General features: G+C 42.4%; 1 protein-coding gene across 1 annotated transcript; it reads right to left on the reverse strand.

Annotated features, from left to right (window-relative positions):
* Positions 1-8706: 8706 nt before the first annotated feature.
* LOC142149752 (dynein light chain Tctex-type protein 2B-like) lies at positions 8707-21852 on the reverse strand. The gene is made up of 5 exons (XM_075205053.1): positions 21755-21852; positions 16507-16722; positions 14377-14484; positions 10123-10173; positions 8707-9454 (listed from the first exon to the last, which is right to left on the reverse strand). Exons 2-5 carry the CDS (start codon positions 16612-16614, stop codon positions 9107-9109), a joined length of 615 nt encoding a protein of 204 aa, XP_075061154.1. The 5' UTR covers positions 16615-16722; positions 21755-21852; the 3' UTR covers positions 8707-9106.
* Between the last annotated feature and the right edge of the window lie 2016 nt (positions 21853-23868).

Here is a 23868-nt window from a genome sequence, read left to right on the forward strand (position 1 = left end):
GCCCGGTCCCTGCGCTATAATACAATGCCCCCAGCTCCGCCCCCTCCCCCACATGAAATGGATGCCGCTGTTAAAGATTTAACAGTGGCATCCAATCACAGCTGCAGCGTCTCACTTTCTCACAGCACGCACCCTCCCCTCATTTTCTGTGAATGACGCTTGCGTGCGTGCCAGCGTCATTTACAGCAGCGCCGCTGAGAAGAGTACAGAAAAAGAGGAAAGTGAAGACAAAAAAAAGGTAAGTAAAGTATTGTAAAGCAGTATTGAGGGGTATGATGGGGATAAAAGCAGGACAGAGTGGCATGATGGGGATACAAGCAGGACTGAGGGGCATTACCTGTTTATTGACATTGCTGTCATTGTTAATTAAAATAAGACCTACCCCGAAAATAAGCCCTATGCTGTTTTTTGGACCCCAAAAAAAAATAAGACAGTGTCTTATTATCGGGGAAACACGGTAATTGAGGTGGCTTGATCCTGCCCCCGCTTCACACAGCTCTGCTTGAAAAGGGAGAGCTGCGTGCACCTAACAGTAGTGCACGCTGCATTGCCCATGTATATTGTGGGGATAGGAAGAGTTGAAGAGCAGCCAAGCACTGTCTAAAATTATAGCCACGTCCCCATGCATGCTGGTCACGCCCACTGGCGGTGTGGTGTGCAAACCCCCCTCTGCAAATACTGCGTTTGCCCTTGCTATGAGCGGTGCCCCTTCTCCTCCTACCTTTTTGTCTGCTCCCATCTCATCCACCTGTCCATCCTTGTAGTAAGCCTATTGCATGTTCTGTACTATGATTTATGTATGTTTTATACCTTGCTTATTGTCTTGGTATTATTGCAGTAGGCTTCTCAAATGTTCTGCAATTTGCCTTGTTTGACTTCTAGGTCTTTTTTTATGTACAATGTTCTATAATGCACACAGTATGGTGCAGACTCATGTGGCAACATATACATAAACAATTATTATTATTATTATTATTATTATTATTATTATAACTAGAGATGGTCACTGACCCCCGTGTTTTGGTTTTGGATTCGGTTTTGGATCTGGATTACCGTCGTGTTTTGGTTTTGGTTTTGGTTTTGCAAAACCGCCATTGCGTGTTTTGGTTTTGGTTTTGGTTTTGTTTGGTTTTGTTTTGCTATTATTTGGGAAAATCCATGTTTTTGGGCCTAAATTAACCCAATTTAGTGCTCCAACTGTTTTAGAGACAAGTAATCTAATTGTTGAGGTAATAAATCATCCAAAAAAACAGTTTAATTCTTCGTTGGTAGGCCTACTCTACACACAAAACAGATTGTCTTCCTCTCCATCTATGCATATTGGCAATGCAGCCATCGTCTTTGGATGTATATTACACCCTACACTTATAGTTAAATATGTAAAGAAATGGAAAAAGACAGTTTGCTTTCTGTCTCTATAGGCCCCCCTCCACTTTTTTAAAAAAACCAAAAATTCAGCCATTATAGACTGTACAATATTAATTGACATGGAGAAAGCCAGTTTGGTTTCTGTCTCTCTAGGCTCCCCTCCACTTGTATAAAATACTAATAAATTCAGCCGTTATATACTGTACAATATAAATTGAAATGGACAAAGGCAGTTTGGTATCTGTCTGCATCAGATCCTCTCTCCACTAGGAGTAAAATAGAAAACTATTCAGCCGTTATATAATCTAGAATATAAATAGAAATTGAGAAAGGCAATTTGGTATCTGTCTGCATCATAATCATCAACATCATCATTAGCGCCCTCGTCGCCTACACAAATCTCCCCCTCATCCTCTTCTAATTCCAAAGTGGCATCCTCAATTTGGGTATCACCGGCTACACTCGGGCTATTAAGGCACACATCAGAAGAATGCTCACGATTAGACATCCTACTGTTGGATGGACTCTCCACAGGGATTGTTGTCATTTGTGAATCAGAGCAAATATTCTCCTGTAATGCCTCACTGTTATCTTGCAGCTCAGCTTTGACGCGTAACAGTAGTTGTGCACCAATTGTAGGCTGGGTAAATTTTTGGGATCTGCCACTAATAGCCAAAGGTGAAGGCCTCATTCTCTCTTTGCCACTGCGTGTGTAGAATGGCATGCTTGCAATTTTTTTTTTATCGACACTTAACTTTTGCTCAGTTACACTTCTTTTTCGCTTCAATACAGTAAATTTTTTTGGGGTTTTTGTTTTTTGCACTAATTTGAAAACACTCTGTTGTTTGACATCGCCTTGGCCAGATGACGTACTGGGAACACTAACATCAGGACTGGTGACAGAACCTGGTTGCTCATTCAGATCATATGTGGACTGCTTTGAATCCATTCTGAGCGCAAACCACTGGGGAGTGCTAAAAATTATTTGGTAGATACTGCTGACAGATATGACTTTTGACAGCCAGAAATATTAATGCACAATTAGAGAGGACACCCCAAAAACACTGAGGAGTGCTTAAAATTATTGAGTAGATACTGCTGACAGATATGACTTTTGACAGCCAGAAATATTAATGCACAATTAGAGAGGACACCCCAAAAACACTGAGGAGTGCTAACATTTATTGAGTAGATACTGCTGACAGATATGACTTTTGACAGCCAGAAATATTAATGCACAATTAGGGAGGACACCCCAAAAACACAGAGGAGTGCTAAAATTTATTGAGTAGATACTGCTGACAGATATGACTTTTGACAGCCAGAAATATTAATGCACAATTAGAGAGGACACCCCAAAAACACTGAGGAGTGCTTAAAATTATTGAGTAGATACTGCTGACAGATATGACTTTTGACAGCCAGAAATATTAATGCACAATTAGAGAGGACACCCCAAAAACACTGAGGAGTGCTTAAAATTATTGAGTAGATACTGCTGACAGATATGACTTTTGACAGCCAGAAATATTAATGCACAATTAGAGAGGACACCCCAAAAACACTGAGGAGTGCTTAAAATTATTGAGTAGATACTGCTGACAGATATGACTTTTGACAGCCAGAAATATTAATGCACAATTAGAGAGGACACCCCAAAAACACTGAGGAGTGCTTAAAATTATTGAGTAGATACTGCTGACAGATATGACTTTTGACAGCCAGAAATATTAATGCACAATTAGAGAGGACACCCCAAAAACACTGAGGAGTGCTAACATTTATTGAGTAGATACTGCTGACAGATATGACTTTTGACAGCCAGAAATATTAATGCACAATTATGGGGGACAACCCAAAAGCGCTGGGGAGTGCCAAATATGAAGAAAAAATAATAAACCTCTATCCTCCTCTCTGCACTAGCGATTTTGGTTAGAGCAATTGCAAGAACAATATTGTATTCTTTCTCTGTCCCTGCTCTAATTAGCCTATGACTACACCCTGCTCTCTCCCTCTGTCAAATGGCGATGGATTGCTGTGGAGGCGTGTATTTATAAAGTTGAAGTATCGCGAGAACCGAGTCCCGAGATCCGACGACGTCACAATGACGTTCGGCCTCGATTTGGATTCGGAATTGGCGGGAGAGTACCGAGCTGCTCAGCTCGGTACTCGGATACCCAAAGTTCGGGTGGGTTCGGTTCTCGGAGAACCGGACCCGCCCATCTCTAATTATAACACAGTAATATCACTAATGCATAAAGTAAACCAAACAGGACAAATGACTTATACAACCCTTCTTTGAGCTTACACCATTGACTACAACACTCTGCCACCTGTCCTTCAGAAAAATGCTTATTCTTTCCAATATATTTGAGTGAACTGGGTTATCCCCCCTCCCACTGATCCCATAACCCCCATCTACCACCCCAGTCCTCTCTTTGACACCCTCTCCATGCAAGCTCCCGCTTCACCCCCTCTTCTTTCCATAACTCCTGTCCGTATGTGATACAAACAGCTCAATCAGTCTATCCCCATTGTAGGAGTACCTGCAGACCACAATTACCAGACAATTAACTGATTGTAACTATTTATACATTTGCTGTGGTTATTATAACAGTGCACATCAAGCAATATTCAATCAGCATATACTGTATAAACCTTCAGTATATGTACAGCTAAGTTTATTGTTTGCATAAACCGATTTTTTTTTTCTTAAAAATAAAAAATGAAACATTTGGTGAAAGTAAAAACCTGGAGGAGGGATTTGGGGTTCGAATTCTGTCAATACTGCTAAACAGAAGTGTTCAAAGGTGTTTCTCTTACAGCTGAGAGAGAAGGGGTCCATTGTGTATGTTGCTCACTAAGGAACATGTCATAACATCTCCATAACACTATAACATAGAAATATAGAATTTGACAGCAGATAAGGACATATCTGTATCCCTAATAACTTCAGGCCCTATCTGATACTCAGTTTCTTCATATTTAGGATAGTCTTGTTTCTATCCCTCCATTAAGACTTTCCCTTGGCCTCCAAACCTTCAGCGTTCCGGGAGTACTCAACTCTTTAGGCGCCTTATCAAATTCCCGAACCATCTTCTTAAACTCCTTAGGCTGTTGTACCTGATTATCACTCCAGAGTTCACATAGAACTTACATTTATTCTCCTTCTATACTCAAACACCCCTCTCCCCCCCAGACTAACATTGCTGTATGACTGGGTCATATATAACTCACTAAGCAAATTGTCCCAATGCAATCTAGCTGACCCAATATGTAATGTGTGGGACATTACCTCATGTATCATACTCCTAGTGCCCTATAGATAGTAAGCCCCCCACTGTATTAGCCTCTGTTGGAGTTTCACCCATCACTACTTTTTCAGTGATGCTTCTTAAACTTAAAATGGCTTCTTGCACCAGTTTAGTTGCAAGGGGTGGAAAACAACATGACCCCCTCAAATCCAGCCCTGCAGCGGCCGCACTGTTTGCAGTGACAGCCTCTGTTAGTTGCTCTGTTGATGTCCTTCTTTAGATATGGCCTTCAGAACCAAACACAGTAATCTAGGAGAGGTCACACCAATGTCTTATATAATGGCTATTAAGTCCTCTCCCTGTAGAACCTAGCAACTAACTGTCCTTATTGCTTGGTTACATAGTCTGCCTATCTTTATGTCAACTGTACTAGAGTCTCCTAGATTCCTTTCCTCCTCAGTCGTTATGTTAGTGCTGTTAATACTACCCTCAGCCTCTGGGATTTTGGGAATTAAGTGCATTCAATTATAGATGCTTGACCATTCCTGTGTTCTACCTAGATGATCCATCATTTTCCTGGCCCCTACCCCCTGGTGTTTCTACCCTGTTGCATATATTTGTTCCTCTGTAAAAAACAACCAAACAAACCCCATACTTTCCTTTCAGTGCCATTAGTAATGTCCCCAATAATGATATTAAACAGCACTGATCTCTGGGGGTACTTCGCTGGTAATATTTCTCTCCCCTGAATCCAATCCACTTACTACAACGATCTGTTGCCTATTCTTCAACCAACATCTTATCCACTCAACCACCTCCAAGTCCGATCGCAAACATTCCAATTTATTTTACCCATGATGCTAGCGTATACAGTCCCATAACAGCTCCATGATACCAGTAAGTGCAGCCCTAAGCCAGTAGGGGATTATAATTGGGCCATGCGCCGTGGAATCTCAGTTTCCAAGGTCGAAGAACTTTTTGCAGAAATGCAGCCAGGGAATTAACATATTTATTTTTCAGAACGACACACATTAATCTGTTTGTTCGTTTAAGCCATTACACAATAAAACACACAAATGCATTCAGTGAATGAGATTTTATTATGGAGCAATTCATTACTTATTAATATATATTATATTATTTCATTTCATTAGTTTACTGTGAGGCTGAGGCTGTGTTTACCGTTCCCTTCAGTTCTTTGCAGGGCCAAAGTTACAAAAGACGGGCCCCCAAGTTATAGTCTTAGCAGGATCTTCAATAAATCTGTATTATTGTTAAAATTAATCGCAAATGATCAAATAAAGTTATAATTACTTAAAACTTGTACTGTAACTAGTGGAGATGCTGGCAAGGAGTCGGTCTGCTTTGGGGGTTCTGGGTATAGGCCCTGCTTTACAAACAGGTCATTGAGTGTAGCACACAATATATTATATTGTATAGTGACAGGTGATTTGCTCTGCTCTCTTGTCCAATATGTATAGTTCACATTTTATTTGGTATTATGTCCAAAAATGATTACTTTGTTTTAGTTGTTTGTAAGTTTTTTTTAATCGGTCCCAGGGCCTGATTATTCAATAAGCTGCAGACTAGGGCGCTAGGCTTTTTTTTGTTTGTGTGAGTGTGTGTGTGTGGGGGGGGGGGGGCGGTAGTCTCAAAAGTTTGGGGATGCAAAATTGTGACAGGGAGAAGTAGAGTAAAACAAGAAAAAAAACTAAATCTGCACCCTCAATGAAAACGAAGTGAGTGTCAAAGATTGCCGTGACCTTTTTAAAAAGCCAGGTGGAGCTGAGTTTTGAAAATGCACCAACATAAACATTGGTGGTGGTTGTGTTGGTGGGTGGATGGAAGCTGGATTATAAATTAAGGACGAGTTCGTTGTTACCTACCGCTTATTAGCCTGCGTAGTAGGCAAGAGGGTGCTACGAGTGTATTAGTCTAGGGTGGCCTGAACCCTTAATCTGTCCTCTCTCATTCCTACTGGAAGCCTTCCTAATGCCGGTGACTGTAGTATGCAAATGAGAAGGAGTAGACAGATACCGCAGTGTTCTAGAGGGTAAAACATAATGAATGCTTTGCTGAGAAGAGAGACATGCAAGGTAATTATAACAATGTGTTTCTATTTTTAATATACAGTCAAATAGACATATCGCTACTGGAGATTTTAAGGCACACCCAAACAAATTATTTTAATATGAAACCCGCTATCCCTCCTTGGACCCCTGGCACCCCTCTACTGGCTACGGAATTTGCTGGCGCTATATATATAAATGTTGATGATGATGATGATGGCTAATTCCTCTGCTGTTGATGGCAGTCAAATTTTGAAAGCAGTTTTCCTGATACACAGCAGCTTGTGATGTGTCAAGAGCGCTGATTGGAAAATGCTCTCCCCACATGAGGAGAGAGATTTGTAGATCCATGTAGGCTGGAAGTCTGTTCTGGTGCAATCTTGTAAGTTGAGACCCAAATTTGACTTCGAGAATCTATTGTTGGGGTCCCCTGATTATCAGATAAGCAACACATTATATTGGGAACTATCTCATTTGGGGTTCTCAAAAAATGGTACGCTGCCACCGGGAGTCCCAGAACAATGGTACACTGCCACCGGGAGTCTTAGAACAATGGTACACTGCCACCGGGAGTCCCAGAACGATGGCACTCATCCATCGGGAGTCACAGAATGATGGCACTCATCCACTGGGAGTCCCAGACCGATGGTACATTCATCTACCGGGAGTCCCAGAATGCTGGTACTCTGCCACAGAGAGTCCCAGAACGATGGTACACTCATCTACCGGGAGTCCCAGAACAATGGTACACTCATCTACCGGGAGTCCCAGAACAATGGTACACTCATCTACCGGGAGTCCCAGAACGATGGCACAGTCATCCACCAGCAGTCCCAGAACGATGGTACACTCATCCACCGGGAGTCTCAGAACGATGGCACACTGCCACCGGGAGTCCCAGAACGATGGCACACTGCCACCGGGAGTCTCAGAACGATGGCACACTGCCACCGGGAGTCCCAGAACGATGGCACACTGCCACCGGGAGTCCCAGAACGATGGCACACTGCCACCGGGAGTCCCAGAACATTGGTATACTCATCCACTGGGAGTCCCAGAACGATGGTACACTCATCTACCGGGAGTCCCAGAACGATGGTACACTCATCTACCGGGAGTCCCAGAACGATGGTACACTCATCTACCAGGAGTCCCAGAACGATGGCACACTCATCCACCGGGAGTCCCAGAACGATGGTACACTCATCTACCAGGAGTCCCAGAACGATGGCACACTCATCCACCGGGAGTCCCAGAACGATGGTACACTCATCCACCAGCAGTCCCAGAACGATGGTACACTCATCCACCGGGAGTCTCAGAACGATGGCACACTGCCACCGGGAGTCCCAGAACGATGGCACACTGCCACCGGGAGTCTCAGAACGATGGCACACTGCCACCGGGAGTCCCAGAACGATGGCACACTGCCACCGGGAGTCCCAGAACATTGGTATACTCATCCACTGGGAGTCCCAGAACGATGGTACACTCATCTACCGGGAGTCCCAGAACGATGGTACACTCATCTACCGGGAGTCCCAGAACGATGGTACACTCATCTACCGGGAGTCCCAGAACGATGGTACACTCATCTACCAGGAGTCCCAGAACGATGGCACACTCATCCACCAGGAGTCCCAGAACGATGGTACACTCATCCACCAGCAGTCCCAGAACGATGGTACACTCATCCACCGGGAGTCTCAGAACGATGGCACACTGCCACCGGGAGTCCCAGAACGATGGCACACTGCCACCGGGAGTCTCAGAACGATGGCACACTGCCACCGGGAGTCCCAGAACGATGGCACACTGCCACCGGGAGTCCCAGAACATTGGTATACTCATCCACTGGGAGTCCCAGAACGATGGTACACTCATCTACCGGGAGTCCCAGAACGATGGTACACTCATCTACCGGGAGTCCCAGAACGATGGTACACTCATCTACCGGGAGTGCCAGAACGATGGTACACTCATCTACCGGGAGTCCCAGAACGATGGTACACTCATCTACCAGGAGTCCAGAACAATGGCACAGTGAAAGGTGGAGTCCCAGAGCAATGTTAAGCACTACTGATCTAAAGCATAAGACTTCACATATCCAACTACCCTATTAGCCAGTGTGCACTAGACAGAGGAGCTCTGTCCTTCAATCTTCTATCATGGAACAGTACATTAGAAACTTTGAGATGCATTAGACCGGCATGTTTGCGGTCTGTGGTCCTCATTCTAGCCTACAGCTTTTATTGGCTGTTATTACAGTTGTTAATATCCAAGATTGTTTCTTTAAATCTGCTGGAATGTTACAAAAATTTTCGGGAAAGACACAACGTCCCTTGGTGCACAGAGGAGATGTATGCAAGTTAGCAGAAAGGACACACACAGTGACAGACAGTGGTGGGCACATCGTCACTCGCAGAACACAGTGTACACTGCCACCACACAGAAGATGCTATCATTCTGATACAAGTAGGGCACATAGTTGTCAGCATGAGGGTCCCACAGGCAGCGGCTGACCACGGTGATATCTTCCTGTCCTCTCTCGCCCATGGTCACCACACATAACATCTTGTATCTTGCAGGGAGGACCCTCTTCACTTGGCTCCTGACCTCCTCACTGATCTCTTTCACCAGCGTCGGGACTTTTGCGGGGTCATAGGTCATCTCCCCCAGTTGCAGCGGGAGGTAGCCTTCTAGAATACGCCTGATGGCCGCCAGCTGGACCTTCTCTGAGGGCCGAGAGGCAAATGACGGAGGCTGGGATTAATACAGGAAGTAGAATAAAACAAGATAGTTAGACAAGGAGGGAAAACTGGGATCAGGAAAATATTGACAATTCATTTAAAAAATGGGCATGGGAAGTTCCTGTCTGAGCGTACAGTCTTGTGGGACCAGACAACAGGTAGCACTGCGATTCCCTGCCTGTTCCTTTTCACTGACCACTAATTCCTTTGACTACTGCTCCCCGGTGGCAAAAATAATAATGATAATAATATTTTTTTTTTTAAAAAAGCCATGCAGCCTGGTCGTGCAGTGGACCTATTATCTCCATGGGCCCTGGTCCCGGACCATGGCTGCACTGCAGATAGTTCCGCCTCTTTTGAAGGGTGTAGGGTGAGCGCAAGGCTGTGTCAGAGTGGCGATCGCTCAGGGAGCAATACTGAAAGGGGGCTCAGTTTATGAATATTTTAGTTTAATTTGGTTAAAATTAAAGGCTGAGGGGGGTGGGGTCAGTTTCTTTCTCGTCCTGGGCCCTAAAATTTTAAGTTACGACTCTGGGTGACCTCGGCAGAGCAGTGACAGTGGATATCCATATAGGAGCTTTGCAAGATGGGAATGTTTGAGCAGAGGTCATCTTGTCCAATATGGAAGTGTGAAACGGACAACAATTAGAAGATTTTTAAAACAAGGACACTGTCGCCCACCTGAGGCTGCACAATTTCCGTCTTCTTCACCACTTTCTGGGCTCTCCTCTCCTGAGAGAAAGAGAACAGATAGATAAACATATATACGTACGTAAGGCTATCGCCAGATGAGCATTTTTTGGGGCGCTTATTTGAAATGCTTTGGCGGTTTAGAAAAAGTCCTAAGTCGCCTCTCCATTCACTCTGAAGAAAAACAAACTTTCATAAATGTCAGATATAGAGAATTAGGACTTCCATAGTTTTCACGCTCGGGAAAGGTAAAAGCGCCCATGTGGACGTAGCCTAAGTAAGTACTGAATAATTATAGGAAGGATCACTCTCAGAAGCTCTTCTTCTTTTTGATATTATCATTGATTTCTGTTGGAAGAATTTTCAAAATTTAGGGGCACAGAAAGCAAAAAGAAGGGAAGGGGCAGAAGAATAGCAAAGAAGGGTAAAAAAAAAAAGAATGGAGGTTTTATTTTATAGCAAGTCTCACGGGGACACTGAATACAAAAGTAACGTCAGAAGTTAAATCTGAAATTATTGTAGTACATTGTGATCACCTGCACAGTTACGTTACATTTAAAGATGGATACAACGCTCAAACCTACTACTTAGCCAGATAAACCAGAACATTATTAAATGCATACGTTCCCACATAGTAAAACAAGGTGGGTTCTGCCATCACTTAAAAAGAAAAAAAATCCAATTTTTGCATTTAGCTTTAGCATTATTGCAGCTAGTCTGCGTTCAACAAGAATGACATGATCCACCTCCCATCAGCAGATGCATCCTTTTTACACCCCTACATTTGCTGCCATCTTGACATAGTAGTCTGTGCACTTACGCATACACATAGACACGAGAGCAATCATGCAGAGAAATGTGTAGGACATGCCAAAAGTGAAGGAGACAACATTCACACTTACAGCTATATAGCTATCCTTCACCTACACCCAGGGGCGGGCTCGAGCACCGGGCTTATTAACCCCCTTTCCCCTCCGGGCCGGTCGCATAGTGAGCTACCTTGGGCTAGGTCACTGGGCCTACCTGCATTTTTTTACTTTAAATGTTCCTAATAGGCTACTGAGCCAAGTGTCGACCCCTGGACTAAAATTTGCCAGCCCCTCCCCTGAATATATCATTCAAATATTTTGTTTGAAAGAAAAACGCATTTCTATGTTATAGCCTGCAGGGGTCACTGTTTCCACTGCTGCACGAAAAGTTTCTGTAGACTGCAATTGCAAAACTAACCTCTGCAAGGTAATATAATGTATTACACACCATTACATAAAGCACACTGAAAGGGAGACAAAATAAGAGATTTGGGAATTGTGTTACTACTGAAATCGCAAAGGTCAATTATATTTAATTATAATCAAATTGACTTAACTGTTCTCTATGTATGATCGTATCCAATATACATAGCAGATTATAAATAATTAAATGTAAATATGCAAAATAAGTATCTTCGCCAACTAAAATAATATGTTTAAAAATAAGCAAAATAATTGTGGCATAGTAAAAGTTGCTCTTATTATGATAGATAAGAGCCTGAATCCTGGCAGGAGAGGTATACATTTCTAGTCATGTATACCTTTAATAACGTAACTAATATTTTCAAAAATATGTTCTTGGTGCCATGATTATGTTTACTGAAGCTCCACCTTGTGACATATATGGGAACTGCAGGTGGTGAAACAATTTTACTTGTAATTTGTGAAACTTTAATTCTTTTTGCATTTTCCACACCAAGGGGTATATGTACTAAACTGCGGGTTTGAAAATCCAAGAAGCTGTGGAATAGTTGGCCTAGTAAATAATCTTGACCAAGCAAACTGCTCCAACTCTTCAGAAGTAACAGGTAGATGGGAAACATAGCAGAAACTGGAGAGTGAAGGGGAGGAGAGGACAGGCCTGGTCCGGGTATTCTTATAGAAAGATGGTCAAAGCACAGAGAGATGACACTCTGTGGCTGTCCATACATTGAAGTGAGAATAGATACTGAGGGTAACAAGCAGTGTGCAGAACAAGGGAAATGGTATTGTGCAAGGTGATCACACACATGGAATGAGAATCCCGCATACATAACAAGAGAAGTGGCACTGTGCAGTTGTCCACACACAGAATGACACCCCACATGCATAACAAGAGAAGTGGTACTGTGCCGGTGTCCGCACATGTAGAATTACATCCCACATACATAACAAGAGAAGTGGTACTGAACAGGTGTCCACACACATAGAATAACACCCCACATACATAACAAGAGAAGCGGTACTGTGCAAGGTTTCCACACACATAGAATTACATACAGCATACATAACAAGAGAAGTGGTACTGTGCAAGGCGTCCACACACATAGAATAACACCCCACATACATAACAAGAGAAGTGGTACTGAGCAGGTGTCCACACACATAGAATAACACCCCACATACATAACAAGAGAAGTGGTACTGAGCAGGTGTCCACACACATAGAATAACACCCCACATACATAACAAGAGAAGTGGTACTGAGCAGGTGTCCACACACATAGAATAACACCCCACATACATAACAAGAGAAGTGGTACTGAGCAGTTGCCCATACACATAGAATAACCACCCACATACATAACAAGAGAAGTGGTACTGAGCAGTTGCCCACACACATAGAATAACACCCCACATACATAACAAGAGAAGTGGTACTCAGCAGGTGTCCACACACATAGAATAACACGCCACATACATAACAAGAGAAGTGGTACTCAGCAGGTGTCCACACACATAGAATAACACCCCACATACATAACAAGAGAAGTGGTACTGAACAGGTGTCCACACACATAGAATAATACCCCACATACATAACAAGAGAAGTGTTACTGAGCAGGTGTCCACACACATAGAATAACCACCCACATACATAACAAGAGAAGTGGTACTGAGCAGTTGCCCATACACAGAAAAATGAGAACAGTTACTGAGAATGACATTCAGCATACAGAACAAGAACATATATACTGTGCAGTGGTCCTATACATTCAAAATAATGTCTATCCACCACCACAGGGGGCGCCGTTATGTGCCGGGAAAGTCACTGCATAGACCAATAGCTTCCCATTGGTCCATGCAGTCAGACCCCTCCCCTGGGGGAACGGGGTCCACGCAGTTTTACCGGGGTCCGTGATCACTCTCTGTGGCCCTGTTTAGGAGTATGAAGCAGTGGGACATTGTTAGGGGTGAAAACCAACAAGGAGAAACCTTTAAGTCAGAATCTGCCCTGAACATGATTGACTGACAGTTGGTCATTATGGACGCTACGAAAGTTATAAGAGATCATCATCACCATTTATTTGACTTATGATAACTTATCATGTTATTGCGCACTTACCACTTTTTCTTTTTATTAGAAGTTAATAAAAAGAAAAAGAAATTAAACAGAATATTAAATAAACAGCATGTTACAAGGTCCTCATTGTCAGGTATAGAATTCTTATCAGTGTATAGATATCCAGTACTATAATACATTGCTGTGTAATCATTATCTAGTGTCATGTGATCTTTGTGGTAGCAAAGTGGTTAGCACTGCTGCATCATTTAAAGAGCCAGATTAAAACCCCCATGTGGCCGAAAGTAACATACTGGTTTGGGTCCCTGTCTTATCTCCATTTGTAGGTGGGGAAAAAACCAGAATAAAAATGGGTTAGGGTAACCTGGCCCCCTCATCGTGGCAAAGGAGCATAAAAAAAATATGATGTATATAATATGAACAAAATAGTAACATATACAGATTACTGTTACGAATGTGTCATATTTTATAATGCCCGTTTAGAAATAAATAGTAATGATTAAAATAATTCAATCAATAAATATGCGACATATTTCCCAACCTTCCCACCTTAGGACAAAGCTGTCTGCAGACAGGAGAGATAGAGCCATAACATTGGGACTGTCCCGACTAAATCGGGACAGTTGACAAGTATGACAGGGTCACCTGACTTATGTTAATGATACCACATTTTTAAGGGCAACCTAGGTTCAGCACTTTTAAGCAGTATGAAATTCCCTCCTTTTAGATAACTTAGATCTTTGTGTGTCTCTCATGTTCTATTTAGACTGTAAGCTCTTCTGGCAAAGTTCTCTTTTTAGGCGTCTTTGTAAGATTGCAGTTTATTTCTGTGCACTTATTTGTATGTATTTGTGCCATCCCCTTCTGTTTATATACCTTATTATGTAATATGTCCCGCTTGTGTCACTAATAATACCTGTATTATGGACATACCTTCAGGGTCTTGGTCATCCTCTGGGCGGCGAGCAGACCAGATAAACTCCAGGACGTCTGGTTAGTGATTGATACATTACCCAGAGGGGGCTTACTCCTTACTGGAGGCTAGACATGGAGGACAAAGAGAACCATGTGTTCATGATATGCTATATAATATATACCATGATAATTATTATCTTACAGAGCAAGAATATGTATCATGGACATTGTGATGTCTCACAGTATTGTGAAATAGAATGTTACACAGTCCTCATTGTCACGTATAGAATTCTCATCAGTGTATAGATATCCAGTACTATAATACATTGCTGTGCAAGCATTATCTAGTGTCATGTGATCATCGTGGTAGCCAAGTGGTTAGCATTGCTGCATCATATAAAGAGACAGATTCAGATCCCCATGTGGCCGCAAGTAACATACTGGTGTGGGCCCCTGTCCCCCCTCCGTTTGTATGGGGGGGGGGGGGGGGGGGGACAGAATAAAAATGGGTTTGGGTAATCTGGCCCCCTCAGTACCCCCTGGACCCCGGCCATGAGACTGGGGCCATAGGTCCAAATCCAAACAGAGCAAACCTGTGTGGAGATTGTATGTGTTTGCCTGGGTTTCCTTTGTGTGCTCTGGTTTCTCCCACAGTCCACAAATACACTGGTAGGTTAATTGGCTTCTGACAAATGTAATCCTAGGGCCTGATTCATTAAGGAAAGTAAAGCCCCAAAAAATGAGTATGTTTTCTCCTGGACAAACCATGTGACAATACAAGGGGTGCAAAGTAGTTTATTATTTTGCACGTAAGATAAATACTGGCTGTTTTTTTTCATGCAACACACAAATACTTTATAGCTTTATTTTTACACTGTAATTTAAAGATGATCTAGGACATGCCCTATCCCAACTATCAATCTGTCACCACATTTTAAATTTACCTCCCCCTCCAATGCAACATGGTTTTGCCCAGGTGCAAAGTTACTCCTTTTTTTTTTGCTTTTCTTTCCTTAATGGATCAGGCCAAGTGTGTAGGTTCATGTGGTAGGGAATATAAATAAATGTTGTTGATAATAATAATAATAATATTAATTAGCAGTAAGTATGTACTTTATATCATCCAGTGCTTTATGATCATTATCAGTGTATAGATACTCAGTATCATTATACAGTGCAGTGTGATCATTATCAGTGTATAGATACTCAGTATCATTATACAGTGCAGTGTGATCATTATCAGTGCATAGATACTCAGTATCATTATACAGCGCAGTGTGATCATTATCAGTGTAAAGATACTCGGTATCATTATACAATGCAGTATGATCATTATCAGTGTATAGATACTCGGTATCATTATACAGTGCAGTGTGATCATTATCAGTGTATAGATACTCAGTATCATTATACAGTGCAGTATGATCATTATCAGTGTATAGATACTCGGTATCATTATACAGTGCAGTGTGATCATTATCAGTGTATAGATACTCAGTATCATTATACAGTGCAGTATGATCATTATCAGCATATAGATACTCGGTATCATTATACAATGCAGTGTGATCATTATCAGTGTATAGATACTCAGTAGTATATGGTGCAGTGTGATTATCAGTGTATAGATACTCAGTATAATATACACAGTGAACTGTGATTATCAGTGTATACTCAGTATCTTTATACATAATCATCAGCATGTAAATACTCTATATTATTACACAGTTAGGATTGATAAGTTTCATTGTATAAATACAAAATGTATAATGTCATTATTAATATTATTATTAATATAGTTGCCCATATATTTGTCCTGGTTGTACATGTTTCTCATATAGGGCCTCATTTAGACTTAAGAATAATTCCAGCTTGAGCGTGCAAATTTGCACCTGGACAAACCAAGTTGCGACGTAAGGGCATTGTTTATTTCTTCATTGTTTATTGTTGCGTGCAGGAAAATAATGCAGAATTTTGCATGTAGCGCACAAATACTGACAGCGTTACGTTTACAGCGCAGTTTAGGGCGGAGCTAGGACACTCTCCACTCCCCCCGCAGCGTAACATGGATTTAACTCTAAACAAGGCCCAAGAGGTTCAAATGATACAGTATTGGGGATAACATTACATTTCAAAGAGATTCCTTACCAGTCTCTGCAGCGATTTGTCCGTGGTGTCTCCATTACCGACCAGCCTAACACTGACCACAGACTCTCTCTTCACGCTGCCCTTAGATGTCATGGTGGTCTGTGTCATCCACTCTTCAGACACTTATGAACTGACGGCGGCAGAGCTGGTTTGGGAGGTACGGGCTCCAGGTAAATATCTTTGCTAACGGCTCCAGCGATAAAGCTTTGTGTGTACCTGCACGAGGGAAATTTGTCATGTGTCACTTGCACTGTGACAACTAAGCCTTTATGTCAATAAATAGAGCGCTGATATTTGGCAGCTACATAGGTGTGATTTGTACACAGGGGAAATCCCAATAGTAAAAAGGAAATTCTTGACTGCGTGAATGGAGGGTTTGATTAGCACAAGGTGCTCTGCAAAAATACCAAACTACCAATTAAGGGAAAAATTATAGAGATTTTATAGTATGCCAGTCACCTACACCTACTGTGGAGGCAGCCATTTTGTATTCTTCCTGCCTCGTGAACAGATAAGCTGCACTCTCATGACTATTGATGCTGTTGACAAAATGGCTGTCACCAGCGTGTAGTACACCACACACGCAGTTTAATTTGCTATTTCTGTCATTTTAACATCTAGCATAAACTTCAGCCTGGCAATAGGCAGTACTGCAATGACTGTGATAGAGATGAGCGCCATTTGCAAAATTGTTCCACAGAATTTTCACCTCATTCCGCATTCGCTGTGGAAATTTGTACATTTCTCCTGTGGAATTCGGGCTCTAGTGTCCAGAGCAGAGTGCACCGTCGTCGTGCGAGCAATATTTACACAATATACGTTCTAGATAATGGCGTTCCACAGAATGGAGAATTAGAAATAAAGCTCAATTTGCAAAACATTTTATCGCATCTTCGCTCATCTCTGGTCAGGGATATGTAAATGCAAGAATTGTGCTCATGAAAAGTAGTTTATGCGTAATGTGTGCATGACATGCCCTCACTCACTCTTATCTTTTAGCTCTGAATAATACATCATGACATGGTAAAGTATACATTTGTCCCAACAGTTGTGTTCACAATTGATATAACTGATGTAAGCGAAGTATAGCAAAGTATGAACGGTTAATAGCAAAACACATGATAAGCTGTGAGCTGCACTGAGCAAACACTCCTGTCCAGACATGACCTGGATAATCAGCTAGGAGATCAGAGGAGAGATAGAGCAGAACTCCGGACTGACAAACAACATTCTGTTCATAGGGAGTTACTTGTGTACTGTATGGTTATAGGGAGGACCTACTACCTCTACTAATATTACTTATTACTCCCTATACCTCCTTATTCCTCCGCATTATTACTCCCTACACCTCCTTATTCCTCTGCATTATTACTCCCTACACCTCCTCTTATTCCTCCACATTATTACTCCCTACACCTCTTTATTCCTCCCTACAACTCCTCTTATTCCTCCGCATTATTACTCCCTACACCTCCTTTTTCCTCCGCATTATTACTCCCTACACCTCCTTATTCCTCCCTACACCTACTCTTATTCCTCCGCATTATTACTCCCTACACCTCCTTATTCCTCCCTACACCTCCTCTTATTCCTCCACATTATTACTCCCTACACCTCCTTATTCCTCCCTACACCTCCTCTTATTCCTCCGCATTATTACTCCCTACACCTAATTATTCCTCCGCATTATTACTCCCTACACCTCCTTATTCCTCCGCATTACACCCTACACCTCCTTATTCCTCCGCATTATTACTCCCTACACCTCCTCTTATTCCTCCGCATTATTACTCCCTACACCTCCTTATTCCTCCCTACACCTCCTCTTATTCCTCCACATTATTACTCCCTACACCTCCTTATTCCTCCCTACACCTCCTCTTATTCCTCCACATTATTACTCCCTACACCTCCTTATTCCTCCCTACACCTCCTCTTATTCCTCCGCATTATTACTCCCTACACCTCCTTATTCCTCCGCATTATTACTCCCTACACCTCCTTATTCCTTCCTACATCTACTCTTATTCCTCCGCATTATTACTCCCTACACCTCCTTATTCCTCCCTATACCTCCTCTTATTCCTCCACATTATTACTCCCTACACCTCCTTATTCCTCCCTACACCTCCTCTTATTCCTCCACATTATTACTCCCTACACCTCCTTATTCCTCCCTACACCTCCTCTTATTCCTCCGCATTATTACTCCCTACACCTCCTTATTCCTCCGCATTATTACTCCCTACACCTCCTTATTCCTCCCTACACCTACTCTTATTCCTCCGCATTATTACTCCCTACACCTCCTTATTCCTCCCTACACCTCCTCTTATTCCTCCACATTATTACTCCCTACACCTCCTTATTCCTCCCTACACCTCCTCTTATTCCTCCGCATTATTACCCCCTACACCTCCTTATTCCTCCGCATTATTACTCCCTACACCTCCTTATTCCTCCGCATTATTACTCCCTACACCTCCTCTTATTCCTCCGCATTATTACTCCCTACACCTCCTCTTATTCCTCCGCATTATTACTCCCTATACATCCTCTTATTCCTCTGCATTATTACTCCCTACACCTCCTTATTCATCCGCATTATTATTCCCTACACCTCCTCTTATTCCTCCGCATTATTACTCCCTATACATCCTCTTATTCCTCCGCATTATTACTCCCTACACCTCCTTATTCCTCTGCATTATTACTCCCTACGCCTCCTTATTCCTCTGCATTATTACTCCCTACTCCTCCTTATTCCTCCGCATTATTACTCCCTACACTTCCTCTTATTCCTCCGCATTATTACTCCCTACACCTCCCTATTCCTCCACATCATTACTCCCTACACCTCCTCTTATTCCTCCACATTATTACTCCCTAAACCTCCTTATTCCTCCGCATTATTACTCCCTACACCTCCTCTTATTCCTCCACATTATTACTCCCTATACATCCTCTTATTCCTCCGCATTATTACTCCCTACACCTCCTTATTCCTCTGCATTATTACTCCCTACGCCTCCTTATTCCTCTGCATTATTACTCCCTACACCTCCTTATTCCTCTGCATTATTACTCCCTACTCCTCCTTATTCCTCCGCATTATTACTCCCTACACTTCCTCTTATTCCTCCGCATTATTACTCCCTACACCTCCCTATTCCTCCACATCATTACTCCCTACACCTCCTCTTATTCCTCCACATTATTACTCCCTAAACCTCCTTATTCCTCCGCATTATTACTCCCTACACCTCCTCTTATTCCTCCGCATTATTACTCCCTACACCTCCTCTTATTCCGCCGCATTATTACTCCCTACACCTCCTCTTATTCCTCTGCATTATTACGCCCTACACCTCCTCTTAATCCTCCGCATTATTACGCCCTACACCTCCTCTTAATCCTCCGCATTATTACTCCCTACACCTCCTATTACTCCACATTATTGCTCCCTACACCTCCTATTACTCCGCATTATTGCTCCCTACACCTCAGAATTAATACTAACTACAACTAATCCATCTACTCCATAGTAATACTCTCTATAACTTCTTCTATTACTTCACATAACCTCTCCCTATAACGTCCTTAAACTAATCCATTATATTACACCCTATAACCCCTCCCCTTACTTCACATTATTACTCTAACTCCTCCCATTACTCCACATTATTATTCCCTAACTCCTCCCATTAATCCACATAACCATCTCCTTATGACATCTCCCATTAATTTATATAATCTCTCCTTTCTCCACAGATCCAGGGTCCTCCCTCTCTTGATTTTATATTCATATTGCAAAACTGAATATGTGTATTCTGTGGTAACACTTGGTTTTCCTGCATATATTTGTTTCCAAGGGAACGAAACTACTGAGTTTTCAATAATATTAGGCCTTATACTCACTGGAATTTGTTCTGCATTAACACATACATGAAAACGCATGTCACATGCAAACGTGTTGACATGGGGTTGATATAGTAGTTTTACTTGCCTTCGGGGGGGTCATTGGACGTCATATAGGCCTCCCCAATACATTCACTTGCTGTAAGCACAAGCAGCGTATGGAAAAACTACTGTACACATGTAGTATTAGGGTTTGACTGTGTGACTGTTTGAAAAGCCACAAAACCAACATCAGAGTAAGAATTTCGGAACTGAAATACTGCAAAGTCCCAACTCTAACCAGTCTCTACGAGTACAACACAGACTACAAAAAGAATTTCACAATATTATTTGTCTCTTATATTACCCAGGAACGACTGTCCAGACTAAAACTGATGTGAATTATTAAACATGGTCCAAAGATGCTGTATAATAACATTAGCGCCATATTAAGGTTAATAAATAGTAACGATCAATAAGGTTATTTTGTTTATGCCGACATAAAGAAAGGCCATTTATGAAACAACAAAACTGCATATTGCAGTGTACTTGTTATTTTGCAGAAGCCCCTATTTGTCGGCCGCGGGAAATGCGTCCTTGGAGATGCCTTGGAAAATCATTTGGAAAATCTCTGTAACGCCAGTTCAAAGCCCGTCCACTGTCATGCTTTAACCAATCCCTAAATTATTTACAATTCTGCCATATGTATCTTAAGATACTGCTCCTTTGAGCCTCACTAATGTCATGGGAGTAAGGGTGGCTGACTTTATTAGTGTCACTATTGTACATTGATAAAAGTACTTTTATTATTCAGGTGTGTGTTCTATAAATTGCAACGGAATACTGCAAACGGAAGGCACCCGCTAACAGTATAGGCCGACGCTTAATAGTTGACTTGAAGATGAAAAGCTCTGTGGTCGCTCCATACACCAGGCAAGTCCACCCTACACGTGTCTTCTCCATTCCTCGAAAGTCCTTTAAATATCTTGTTCCAACATGAAATCTCCAGCTAACCTGCATTGTACAAGGAAAGCCCAGATCCGCCAATATCTTCCAATCAGAAGGGGCCTGAATCTACACCCCCACAGTCGCTGCCATCTCGATGTGCTAAGCCACGCACGTATCCATCTAAACAGGTGCAATTGTAGAAAATAAGCTCAAAATTCCCGTTACGCTGCACAGAGACGCTGTTTCAGTTTCGTAGTGTACTCTTGTTGTTCCTAGATATTGCCTGTAGATATTAAATTCTAGAAAGCTTGTTGATCCTCAGATACAAGTTACGGCTATATTTCCTTTCCATCATCCATAACTAACAGTTCCCCTATACGTACTCACCATATATAGCGCTCACCTGCTCAGAGAACCAGTTCAGTCTGACTGTTCCTCAGTCCCTGGGTAATTGTTATGAACTTACACGCACTTATTCTAAAGCTCTTAATTGATGCAATTAATTGCATCCCGATCCCAATCTACTGACATAATATGTTGCCTCAGTAACCGGCCCGTGTACATTCTATCTTAACCCATTAAAGGCTTTTCTTGCTCAATTACAGATCACTGGCATTAAGCATATCCTGCCCCTGCCTTGGTCAGCTTGATAAGACTGCAAAGTACACATGCTTTAAAGCAGGCCTGTCCAACCTGCGGCCCTCCAGGTGTTGTGACACTACAAGCCCCAGCATGCTTTGCTGGTAGACAACCAGTTGATAGCTGGAAGGGAATGCTGGGACTTGTAGTTTCACAACACCTGGAGGGCCGCAGGTTGGACAGGCCTGCTTTAAAGTGACAAAATACAGCCATTGTTACTATCAATGGAAACGCACAAGTATATTCATGACAACCAATTCCTGATTGGACAGACACAGCCCAATCAGGAACCGGCTGTCATTGCTACACGGGTCCACACAGCAATCTTATATAGGTCTCAGCACAGGCGAGTACAGGAGGCAGATATACTGGGAAAACAATGAGGTCCCTATGCAAAGCCGCTAATTTGTGTACTAGACTGGAGGAAGGTTTTGTAAGTCCTCTTGAAACTGAATAATCCCTTTAACCTTCCTTATTATTATGAAAGGGCCGTGATTATGAAAGCACTTGAGAAAAGCATGTGGCAATGCCTATTGAATTGCAGTAGTTATGTGAAAATCTTACAGGATTTGTCTGTTTTTGTACAATTTCTTCCTTGCTAAAACCTGACACACAGAGCGAATAGGGGGGGTCCATCAGAAACCCTACTTAACAGCCATGAGCCATTTTACTCATTTTCACCTCAAAGCACAGTACTATAATCTGTCCAGTCACTATACTGCCTTAAGTTAGTCACAACACAAGCCTCTCTGGTTGCTTTTGGTCAAAGTTACTAGGATATGACGTGTGCCCCTTACAGTGACTCACACCTATCGCAGTCCACTCAAGGCCGTTTTGATCAGATAGATTGGAAAATCCGGACCAATGATAATGACTTCACAGCCAATCAGCAACTTGGGGCCCCTTTGCCCATTCTTTTCATCTGCCCACTAAATGTCCTCCTCTGCTGGACATGTTTGTTCATGAAGACCTAGGGTAAAGACCTTAAGACTCATTTCTTTATTCAAGTCCACCAGTCCTCCTCCTAACTTCCTTGTCCTGGCTCTCTCCCCCAGTTAAGACCACTCTATTTGTGTCTCCCCCTTCCCTTTAGAATGTAAGCTCTCATGAGCAGGGCCCTATTTCCTTGTGTGCTCCTTCTACTATTCCATCACCCTCTGTACCTCTTGGCCTGCTTCCCTAGCCCTGTTCTCTTAAGCTTCGGCCTTCTTCTCACTGATTTCTACCATCCCTTTCACTATCTGTCCCAGAAATAATCTGATTTGCTTTACCCTGTCACCTGTGTTTGTATATATATTTGTATTATGTTGTGTCTTGGATCCCTGTTTTCTGTACGGCGCTGCGGATGCTTTGTGGCGCCTTATAAGTCAAAGATAATAATAATAATAAAAGTGACATCTGCATTGTAGAAGACAGATGACAGATGACTCTTGAAACGTTAAATTCCTGGTCCAACCAGCGTTATTTTCAAATGATAACACTGGGTGGAGAGAATGTTCCCAACCTGGCAGTGATGTTTTCTGTATTGCAAGGGAGGCTCAAAAATCCTTAAAGGTTTAGAACACCCCCTGGAGAAAGAATCTAATCCCCAAACCACCCTTAATGCATTCTCACCAGTAACTGATAACGAAGTCTCTGCACTCATCTCACCCTATAATCTGTTCCTTTCACCCTATTTTGTTCCAACTTCTCCATTGCATGGTCACTTCTAATAAACCTCTTTAACCTGTCTCTCTCCACTGGTACATTTCCATCCTCCTTTAAACATACATTCATTTCACCAAATCTAAATAAACCATCTCTCGATCCAGTCTCTTTCTCCAACTATAATCCTATTTCTCTCCTTGATCGACTGACGCACAACTGCCTGTCACTCTC

This window comes from Mixophyes fleayi, chromosome 4, assembly GCF_038048845.1.
Source record: "Mixophyes fleayi isolate aMixFle1 chromosome 4, aMixFle1.hap1, whole genome shotgun sequence".
NCBI lineage: Eukaryota > Metazoa > Chordata > Amphibia > Anura > Limnodynastidae > Mixophyes > Mixophyes fleayi.